The sequence below is a fragment of the Tachyglossus aculeatus genome, unplaced genomic scaffold, assembly GCF_015852505.1.
Source record: "Tachyglossus aculeatus isolate mTacAcu1 unplaced genomic scaffold, mTacAcu1.pri scaffold_101_arrow_ctg1, whole genome shotgun sequence".
Taxonomy (NCBI): Eukaryota; Metazoa; Chordata; class Mammalia; order Monotremata; family Tachyglossidae; genus Tachyglossus; species Tachyglossus aculeatus.
Window position 1 is genome coordinate 2,272,572 of NW_024044842.1, and position 11,007 is coordinate 2,283,578.

The 11,007-nt window shown below is 48.6% G+C and overlaps 2 protein-coding genes across 2 annotated transcripts; both read left to right on the forward strand.

The window, feature by feature from the left end:
* The first annotated feature begins 2,747 nt into the window (after nt 1-2,747).
* On the forward strand, nt 2,748-3,704 carry LOC119922244 (olfactory receptor 6C76-like). The gene has a single exon (XM_038742204.1). It carries the CDS (start codon nt 2,748-2,750, stop codon nt 3,702-3,704), a length of 957 nt encoding a protein of 318 aa, XP_038598132.1.
* Nucleotides 3,705-9,439: 5,735 nt separating this feature from the next.
* Nucleotides 9,440-10,396, forward strand: LOC119922245 (olfactory receptor 6C76-like). The gene has a single exon (XM_038742205.1). The coding sequence runs from the start codon at nt 9,440-9,442 to the stop codon at nt 10,394-10,396; it is 957 nt and encodes a 318-aa protein (XP_038598133.1).
* Nucleotides 10,397-11,007: the final 611 nt, after the last annotated feature.

Sequence of the window (11,007 nt, forward strand, 5' to 3'; positions counted from 1 at the left end):
AGTGACCTCATCTGTAAAATGGAGATTGAGACTGTGAGCCCCATTGTCCAATCTGATTTGCTTGTATCCTTCCTAACACAGTATAGTGCCTGGATCACAGTAAGTGCTTAACAAATACCACAGATATTATTATTATTATTAAGAGTGCTGGACACATAGTAAGCACTTAACAGTTTCCACTGAAATAAATCAATACCATTGATCAATTGAAGATCACAGTCCTTCTAGACTGTGAGCCCACTGTTGGGTAGGGACCGTTTCTATATGTTCCCAACTTGTACTTCGCAAGTGCTTAGTACAGTGCTCTGCACACAGTAAGCGCTCAATAAATATGATTGATTGATTGATTGATTGATAGGGACCATCTCTATATGTTGCCAACTTGTACTTCCCAAGCACTTAGTACAGTGCTCTGCACACAGTAAGCACTCGATAAATACGATTGAATGAATGAATGAAGGAACAACAAACAACAAAATCATTTCCTTCATGAACTTTCATGGCAAATTCACTGGTTTAGGCCGGTGTCTGACACACAGTAAGCGAATAACAAACACAATTTAAAAAATGGTTTGAGGGAAGCGATGCCAGGCATAAGTTTAATTACTGCAAATTGCAAAGTGCGCTCTCTCCTACTTCTCTCTCCTTTCCTCTGTCTCTCTTTCTCTTCCTCCTTTCCAGGATGCTCCTCAGGAGGAAATCTTTTTCCCCATCTTTTTCCCCTTTAGACTATTTGCTTACTGTGGGCAGGGAATGTGACTTCCAATTCTGTTGTGTTGTACTCTCCCAAGTTCTTAGTTCAGTGCTGTGCACGCAGTAAGCGCTCAATAAATACATTTGATTGATTTAGTAATGTCAGTCTGCCCCTCTACACTGTAGCTCATTGTGGGAAGGGAATGTGGCTCCCGACTCAATTCTATTGTAGCTTCCCAAGGACTCAGTACAGTCGCTCGGCACGCAGGAAGCGCTCGATAAATACTATTGATGACTGATGGGGAAATGACCATCAGTTTCCCTAGTGACCCATCTCACGGGGAAGATCAGCACCGCTGAATTTAAGCCAATCCTTTTGAACAAAAGGGCGGCCACGGTTCAGAGAGTCCGAAGGGAAAGGGGATCTTGTGTTTTTCTGCCTTCAGACTCGATTCTGAGTAACGCCACAAAGCTGAAGCAGATCATTTAATTGTCATTTCAACTTAATCCAAAGAGGAATTGACTCCTCTCAGGAGAAATGAACTTCCGAACTCTACAAACGAGACCCTGGGAGAGTGATTAAAGCTGGAACGTAACTCTCTGGGTCCAGAAAGTAGAAAAGTTGATCTACACCGCAGCCCGCTCAGGTGCCTGAAGAGAGAGTTTTAACACATCCTAAGCCCTAACCCCTAATTAGTATTTCTTGCCGGCTAGAAGGGGAAGAATTCATAAAAGGGGGGTTCCTAAGCTAAGCTAGGCTAATCTTTTGTCTAGTCATCTCTAAATCTTTTTTTTTTTTACTCTAACGCTTATCAAGAGCGGAGCTGGGATAAAAAGTTTTGTGGCTTCCTTCTCCCCACGGTCCGTACGGACGCCGCCTCTCTGCTTTCCAATTTTAGGTTAATTGTCGAAGGGGTTTGAGTTTTGGATCCTTAGGGTCCTCTGTGCTGTCTCCGGTTCTTCGTAGGCCTGCATTGCGTAAAACGGATAAAACCCACCCAATTCTCGTGGCTGTGAAACCCACCGCTGAGCCAACTCTGCTCTCTTCGGGAGAGAAAACGTTCCAAGAATCAGCTGCCCCCGAGAGCAGATTTTCTTCTTTCTCTCTAAAGTGCAGGACAGCACGGTGAGCCAAAAGTGGGGATTCCACAGATTCGACAAACGGGTGGCCTTATATAATTTTTTTTAGGAGTTTGTTAGGTGCTTACAATGTGCCGGGCACTGTACTGAGCGCTGGGGTGGGTACGAGGTTGGACACGGCCCCTGTCCCACATGGGGCTCATGCGTAAGCACGCGTGAGAGTACATTAAGAAGAGGACAGATGGGGAGAAATGGGTTGTTGTAGCTGTTCCTTATAGTTGACCCCATTCTTGAAGGGAGAAGGGATGTTTACTAATGAGGACGCTCCACTGACGAGCATCGATTAGAGCTTTTCATGGTGCTTGTCTTAATTAAGACCACAATTATTAGTCTCATTACTGCTAGAAGACCAAATCGCAGGGCACAACAGGTACCAGGGGATTTTCCCAATTATCACAAATCCAAACATAGCGGCCATCCTACAGCCTTGAAAACAATCTCTGAAAGAGCGAGGACCTCTCGGTGGTCTTTTGCACCTCACTAGCTCACGTTGCCATTATCTCGGGCTTTTTTGTGATGTTCAGTAGATGACATGACCCTTTGATTCCTTGCGACTGAAAACTCGTGGTGGATATAGGATGAGGATGGTGTTTGTTAAGCACTTACTACATGCCAAGTACTGTTCTCTACCAACCCTGTTGTGTTGCTCGCTCCCGAGCGCTTTGCACAGTGCTACTAATGTCTGTCTCCCCCATCTAGGCTCGTTATGGCAGAGAAGGTGTCGCCTACATTGTTCTATTGTCCTCTCCCAAGCGCTCAGTGCAGTTCTCTGCACACAGTAAGCGCTCAATAAATACGACGGACTGGGAGCTCTAGATGCCCCATCTGCCCGAGCATTAAAAGCCCATCTACTGGACCCAATTTTTCCTCCTTTGCGGTGCCCCTGTGGTGTCCCCTTCCAGTCCAAGTCGGCCATGAGGAATCGAACCACCGTGACGGAATTCATCCTCCTGGGTCTGACCGACGACCCCACCTTGAAGGTTTGCCTTTTCTCCTTTTTACTCCTTGCCTACCTGCTGAGCGTCATCGGCAATCTGACCATCATCACCCTGACCCTCCTGGTTCCCCACCTTCACACCCCCATGTATTTCTTCCTGCGTAATTTCTCCCTCCTGGAAGTCTCGTTCACTTCCGTCTGCATTCCCAACTGGCTGGTGAGCATTTCCACGGGGGACAAAACCATCTCCTACGGCGGCTGCATGACCCAAACTTTCTTCCTCATCCTCCTGGGGACCTCGGAGTTCTTCCTTCTGGCCTGCATGTCCTTCGACCGTTACGTGGCCATCTGCAGACCCCTACGCTACACCACCATCATGAACCGCGGGGTCTGCACTCTGCTCGTCCTCTGCTGCTATTTGGCCAGCTCCCTAGTCGTCGGTCCGGGCCTCGCCTTCGGCCTCCGGCTGGAGTTCTGCGTCTCCAACGTCATCAACCACTTCACCTGCGACACCGCCCCTTTGCTGAACATCGCCTGCTCGGACACGCGATCCCTGGAGGTGCTGTCGTTTTCTGCCGCCATCTTCACGCTGTTGGTCACTCTGTCGCTGGTGATCCTGTCCTACGCGTTCATCGTTCGGACCGTTCTGAGAATTCCCTCCACCCAGCAGAGGAAAAAGGCCTTTTCCACCTGTTCTTCCCACATGCTCGTCATCTCTCTGTCCTACGGCAGTTGCATCTTCATGTACGTCAACCCTTCCATCAGGGAGGCGACGATGACCAAGACGGTGGCCGTTCTCAACACGTCCGTGGCCCCCATGCTCAATCCCTTCATTTACACGCTGAGAAACCAGCAGGTGAAACGAGCCTTCGCATACCTGGCCCGGAAAGTGTTTTCGGCTCAGAAGCCGGAGGCCCCGATGGCCCTCGAGTGAAACCCTAACGGACGGACCCAAAGAACCAATCCATCCGTCCACCGATCCATCAATCGCTGGTATTTACTGAGCCCTTCCCGGGGGCGGAGCACTGTGCTGAACGCTTGGGAGGGTACGTACAACAGAGCCGGTAGACACGCTCCCTGCCCACAAGGAGGTTACCGTCGAAAGGAGAAGACAGACTTTGAGACAAATAAATACCATACGGATGTGCCCATAAATGCTGTGGGGCTGAGGGAGGGGTGGAGGAAACGCGCAGATCCCAGGACAAGGGAGTGGGAGAATAATAATGGTGGCATTTGTTAAGCACTTACTATGTGCAAAGCACTGTTCTAAGCGCTGGGAGAAGAGGAGACGAGGGGAGAGTCAGGGAAGGCTTCAGGGAAGTCCTCTCATCAATCAATATTTTGTCCAGGGGCTTGCTGCGTTCTGCCTTTGTTCATGTGCTGTGCACCTATTAAGCGCTCAATAAATACCACTGATTGATTGACTGATTGAATCAGAACGCTGTAGTAAGAGCCTAGGAGAGTACACCCTAGTAAGTAGATAAAATACCTTCCCTCAAGGAGTTTACAGTCAGCAAAGGGGAAGTCAGGCATGAAAATAAATTACAGGTCAGGGAAGCACCAGTTAGGAGGAAGGGCCGTGAGGGGGGCCAAGTTCTTAGCGGATATCGGCGACGCGGAGAGGAGGGAAAATAGGCTGGGAGATGAGGGATTCGCCAGGGAAGGCTTCCCGGCGGAAATATGATCTCAGTAGGATTCTGGAGCAGGGGAGCCTAGCGGATTGTCAGACTGTCCCTTCTAGTCGCTAAGATCGCCGTGAGTGGGGGGACACGTCTACCGACTCCGCGCAAGGTAAGCGCTCCACAAATAACATCCATCGATCGATCGATCGATTGGTGGGAAGAAGGGGGGAGTTCCAGCCAGCGGGCAGGGAGTGGGCAAGGGGGTCAACGGTGTGAGAAATGAGACCGAGGCCCGGTAAGGTGCCAGAAGAGCGGCGCACGCGGGCTTGCTCGTAGTGGGAGAGGAGTCACTAGAGGTACCAGAAGAGAGTGGACTGAGCGCCTATAAATATGTCCACGATCTGCCCTATACTGTGCTGTATCGCCGTGCTTCCTTATTCTCTTCTCTCTGCTCAACAAATTATATATTTTATCTTCAAATTATCTATCTTACGGACTTTAAATTATTTATTGATATTAATGGCTGTCTCTTCCTCCAAACTATCAGCTCACGGGGCCTAGGGAATATGTCTGCCCACTCTTCCATCTTGTTCTCTGCCAAGCACTTCGTACAGCGTTCCGCGCACGGTGAGCACCCAATAATAGGATTGATATACTTCCTTCCGTTCGACACTCCCTTTTCCTCCTTCACATTCCCGGTTTGCTCGTATCCGCCCCGGCTCTTAGTACGGTGCCTGACACATGGTAAGCGCTCAACAGATACCCTAATTCTTACTATTAGAGGCAAACTTACATGAGACCAAAACCCACAGCCGGCTCCAAGGCTCTCCGTCATCTGGTCCCGTCCTACCAAGAAGCAGGGTGGCCTATTGGATAGAGCCAGGGTCTGTTAATCAGAGGATCGGGGGTTATAATAATAATAATAATAATAATAATAATAATTTTGGTATTTGTTAAGCGCTTACTATGTGCAAAGCATCCCAGCTCTGCCACTTGTCTGAGCCTAATTACCCTAGCCTAGCACTTTTGAAGGGATGTTCTCTCCATCTATTTTTATTTACGTCTCCTTGAGCCCTGCAAGGGACAGGGATCGGGTCTGATTTGATTGCCCCGTATCTTCCCCGGCTCTTAGAACAGTGCTTGTCGCACAGTAGGCGCTTAATAAATGCCATCAAAAACAAATGCCATCATTATAGTAAGCGCTTAACAAATACCAACATTATTATCTTCTAGACTGTGAGCCCATTGTTGGGTAGGGACCATCTCTGTTGCCAATTTGTACTTCCCAAGAGCTTAGTACAGTGCTCTGCATACAGTAAGCGCTCAATAAATATGATGGAATGAATGAATAGTCCATCCCAGACTGAGCTCCCTCCTTCCTCTCCCCCTCCCCCCCCCTCCATCCCCCCCGCCTTACCTCCTTCCCTTCCCCACAGCACCTGTATATATGTATATATGTTTGTACATATTTATTTATTTATTTATTTTACTTGTACATATGTATTCTATTTATTTTATTTTGTTAGTATGTTTGGTTTTGTTCTCTGTCTCCCCCTTTTAGACTGGGAGCCCACTGTTGGGTAGGGACTGTTTCTATATGTTGCCAATTTGTACTTCCCAAGTGCTTAGTACAGTGCTCTGCACATAGTAAGCGCTCAATAAATATGATTGATGATGATATTAACAAAATAAAATAAACAGAATAAATATGTACAAGTAAAATAAATAGAGTAATAAATCAGTGGAAAAGAACCCGGGCTTTGGAGTCAGAGGTCATGGGTTCAAATCCCGGCTCCGCCAATTGCCAGCTGGGTGACTTTGGGCAAGTCACTTCACTTCTCTGGGCCTCAGTTCCCTCATAAAATGGGGATGAAGACTGTGAGCCCCCCGTGGGGCAACCTGATCACCTTGTAACCTCCCCAGCGCTTAGAACAGGGCTTGGCACATAGTAAGCGCTTAATAAATGCCATCATCATTATTATTATTATTATTAAATGGTGGAGCCAGAATTAGAACCCAGGTCCCCCGACTCCCAGGCCCAAGCGCTCTTCACAAGGCCACACTTTTCTAGTTCTCCCTCTGCCTTAGACTGTGAGCCCCATGTGGGACAGGGGCTTTATCTGACCTGATTGATTTGCTTCTACCCCAGGGCTCAGGACAGAGAAGAACCAGCATGGCCTCGTGGATGGGAGTCAGAAGATCATGGGTTCTAATCCTGGCTCTGCCACTTGTCTGCTGTGTGGCCTTGGGCAAGTCACTTCGCTTCTCTGGGCCTCAGTGACCTCATCTGTAAAATGGAGATTGAGACTGTGAGCCCCATTGTCCAATCTGATTTGCTTGTATCCTTCCTAGCACTTAGTATAGTGCCTGGATCACAGTAAGTTCTTAACAAATACCACAGATATTATTATTATTATTATTATTAAGAGTGCTGGACACATAGTAAGCACTTAACAGGTCCCACTGAAATAAATCAATACCATCGATCGATTGAAGATCACAGTCCTTCTAGACTGTGAGCCCACTGTTGGGTAGGGACCGTCTCTATATGTTCCCAACTTGTACTTCCCAAGCGCTTAGTACAGTGCTCTGCAAACAGTGAGCGCTCAATAAATACGATTGATTGATTGATTGATTGATAGGGACCATCTCTATATGTTGCCAACTTGTACTTCCCAAGCACTTAGTACAGTGCTCTGCACACAGTAAGCGCTCAATGAATACAATTGAATGAATGAATGAATGAAGGACCCACTGTCGTGTTAACAAAATCATTTCCTTCATGAACTTTCATGGCAAATTCACTGGTTTAGGCCGGTGTCTGACACACAGTAAGCGCTGAAACAAACACAATTTAAAAAATGGTTGGAGGGAAGCGATGCCAGGCATAAGTTTAATTACTGCAAATTGCAAAGTGCGCTCTCTCCTACTACTCTCTCCTTTCCTCTGTCTCTCTTTCTCTTCCTCCTTTCCAGGATCCTCCTCAGGAGGAAATCTTTTTCCCCGTCTTTTTCCCCTTTTAGATTATTAGCTTACTGTAAGCAGAGAATGTGACTTCCAACTCTGTTGTGTTGTACTCTCCCAAGTTCTTAGTACAGTGCTCTGCACGCAGTAAGCGCTCAATAAATACATTTGATTGATTTAGTAATGTCAGTCTGCCCCTCTACACTGTAGCTCATTGTGGGAAGGGAATGTGGCTCCCGACTCAATTCTATTGTAGCTGCCCAAGGACTCAGTACAGTCGCTCGGCACGCAGGAAGCGCTCGATAAATACTATTGATGACTGATGGGGAAATGACCATCAGTTTCCCTAGTGACCCATCTCACGGGGAAGATCAGCACCGCTGAATTTAAGCCAATCCTTTCGAACAAAAGGGCGGCCACGGTTCAGAGAGTCCGAAGGGAAAGGGGATCTTGTGTTTTTCTGCCTTCAGACTCGATTCTGAGTAACGCCACAAAGCTGAAGCAGATCATTTAATTGTCATTTCAACTTAATCCAAAGAGGAATTGACTCCTCTCAGGAGAAACGAACTTCCGAACTCTACAAACGAGACCCTGGGAGAGTGATTAAAGCTGGAACGTAACTCTCTGGGTCCAGAAAGTAGAAAAGTCGATCTACACCGCAGCCCGCTCAGGTGCCTGAAGAGAGAGTTTTAACACATCCTAAGCCCTAACCCCTAATTAGTATTTCTTGCTGGCTAGAAGGGGAAGAATTCATAAAAGGGGGGTTCCTAAGCTAAGCTAGGCTAATCTTTTGTCTAGTCATCTCTAAATCTTTTTTTTTTTACTCTAACGCTTATCAAGAGCAGAGCTGGGATCAAAAGTTTTGTGGCTTCCTTCTCCCCACGGTCCGTACGGACGCCGCCTCTCTGCTTTCCAACTTTAGGTTAATTGTTGAAGGGGTTTGAGTTTTGGATCCTTAGGGTCCTCTGTGCTGTCTCCGGTTCTTTGTAGGCCTGCAGTGCATAAAACGGATAAAACCCACCCAATTCTCGTGGCTGTGAAACCCACCGCCGAGCCAACTCTGCTCTCTTCGGGAGAGAAAACGTTCCAAGAATCAGCTACCCCCAAGAGCAGATTTTCTTCTTTCTCTCTAAAGTGCAGGACAGCACGGTGAGCCAAAAGTTGGGATTCCACAGATTCGACAAACGGGTGGCCTTATATAATTTTTTTTAGGAGTTTGTTAGGTTCTTACAATGTGCCGGGCACTGTACTGAGCGCTGGGGTGGGTACGAGGTTGGACACGGCCCCTGTCCCACATGGGGCTCATGCGTAAGCACGCGTGAGAGTACATTAAGAAGAGGACAGATGGGGAGAAATGGGTTGTTGTAGCTGTTCCTTATAGTTGACCCCATTCTTGAAGGGAGAAGGGATGTTTACTGATGAGGACGCTCCACTGACGAGCATCGATTAGAGCTTTTCATGGTGCTTGGCTTAATTAAGACCACAATTATTAGTCTCATTACTGTTAGAAGACCAAATCGCAGGGCACAACAGGTACCGGGGGATTTTCCCAATTATCACAAATCCAAACATAGCGGACATCCTACAGTCTTGAAAACAATCTCTGAAAGAGCGAGGACCTCTCGGTGGTCTTTTGCACCTCACTAGCTCACGTTGCCATTATCTCGGGCTTTTTTGTGATGTTCAGTAGATGACATGACCCTTTGATTCCATGAGACTGAAAACTCGTGGTGGACAGGGAATATAGGATGAGGATGGTGTTTGTTAAGCGCTTACTGCGTGCCAAGCACTGTTCTCTACCAACCCTGTTGTGTTGCTCACTCCCGAGCGCTTTGCACAGGGCTACTAATGTCTGTCTCCCCACCTAGGCTCGTTATGGCAGAGAAGGTGTCTGCTACATTGTTCTATTGTCCTCTCCCAAGCGCTCAGTGCAGTTCTCTGCACACAGTAAGCGCTCAATAAATACGACGGACTGGGAGCTCTTGATGCCCCATCTGCCCAAGCATTAAAAGCCCATCTACTGGACCCAATTTTTCCTCCTTTGCGGTGCCCCCGTGGTGTCCCCTTCCAGTCCAAGTCGGCCATGAGGAATCGAACCACCGTGACGGAATTCATCCTCCTGGGTCTGACCGACGACCCCACCTTGAAGGTTTGCCTTTTCTCCTTTTTACTCCTTGCCTACCTGCTGAGCGTCATCGGCAATCTGACCATCATCACCCTGACCCTCCTGGTTCCCCACCTTCACACCCCCATGTATTTCTTCCTGCGTAATTTCTCCCTCCTGGAAGTCTCGTTCACTTCCGTCTGCATTCCCAACTGGCTGGTGAGCATTTCCACGGGGGACAAAACCATCTCCTACGGCGGCTGCATGACCCAAACTTTCTTCTACATCCTCCTGGGGACGTCGGAGTTCTTCTTTCTGGCCTGCATGTCCTTCGACCGTTACGTGGCCATCTGCAGACCCCTACGCTACACCACCATCATGAACCGCGGGGTCTGCACTCTGCTCGTCCTCTGCTGCTATTTGGCCAGCTCCCTAGTCGTCGGTCCGGGCCTCGCCTTCGGCCTCCGGCTGGAGTTCTGCGTCTCCAACGTCATCAACCACTTCACCTGCGACACCGCCCCTTTGCTGAACATCGCCTGCTCGGACACGCGATCCCTGGAGGTGCTGTCGTTTTCTGCCGCCATCTTCACGCTGCTGGTCACTCTGTCGCTGGTGATCCTGTCCTACGCGTTCATCGTTCGGACCGTTCTGAGAATTCCCTCCACCCAGCAGAGGAAAAAGGCCTTTTCCACCTGTTCTTCCCACATGCTCGTCATCTCTCTGTCCTACGGCAGTTGCATCTTCATGTACGTCAACCCTTCCATCAGGGAGGCGACGATGACCAAGACGGTGGCCGTTCTCAACACGTCCGTGGCCCCCATGCTCAATCCCTTCATTTACACGCTGAGAAACCAGCAGGTGAAACGAGCCTTCGCATACCTGGTCCGGAAAGTCTTTTCGGCTCGGAAGCCGGAGGCCCCGATGGCCCTCGAGTGAAACCCTAACGGACGGACCCAAAGAACCAATCCATCCGTCCACCGATCCATCAATCGCTGGTGTTTACTGAGCCCTTCCCGGGGGCGGAGCACTGTGCTGAACGCTTGGGAGGGTACGTACAACAGAGCCGGTAGACACGCTCCCTGCCCACAAGGAGGTTACCGTCGAAAGGAGGAGACAGACTTTGAGACGAATAAATACCATACGGACGTGCCCATAAATGCTGTGGGGCTGAGGGAGGGGTGGATGAAACGCGCAGATCCCAGGACAAGGGAGTGGGAGAATAATAATGGTGGCATTTGTTAAGCACTTACTATGTGCAAAGCACTGTTCTAAGCGCTGGGAGAAGAGGAGACGAGGGGAGAGTCAGGGAAGGCTTCAGGGAAGTCCTCTCATCAATCAATATTTTGTCCAGGGGCTTGCTGCGTTCTGCCTTTGTTCATGTGCTGTGCACCTATTAAGCGCTCAATAAATACCACTGATTGATTGACTGATTGAATCAGAACGCTGTAGTAAGAGCCTAGGAGAGTACACCCTAGTAAGTAGATAAAATACCTTCCCTCAAGGAGTTTACAGTCAGCAGAGGGGAAGTCAGGCATGAAAATAAATTA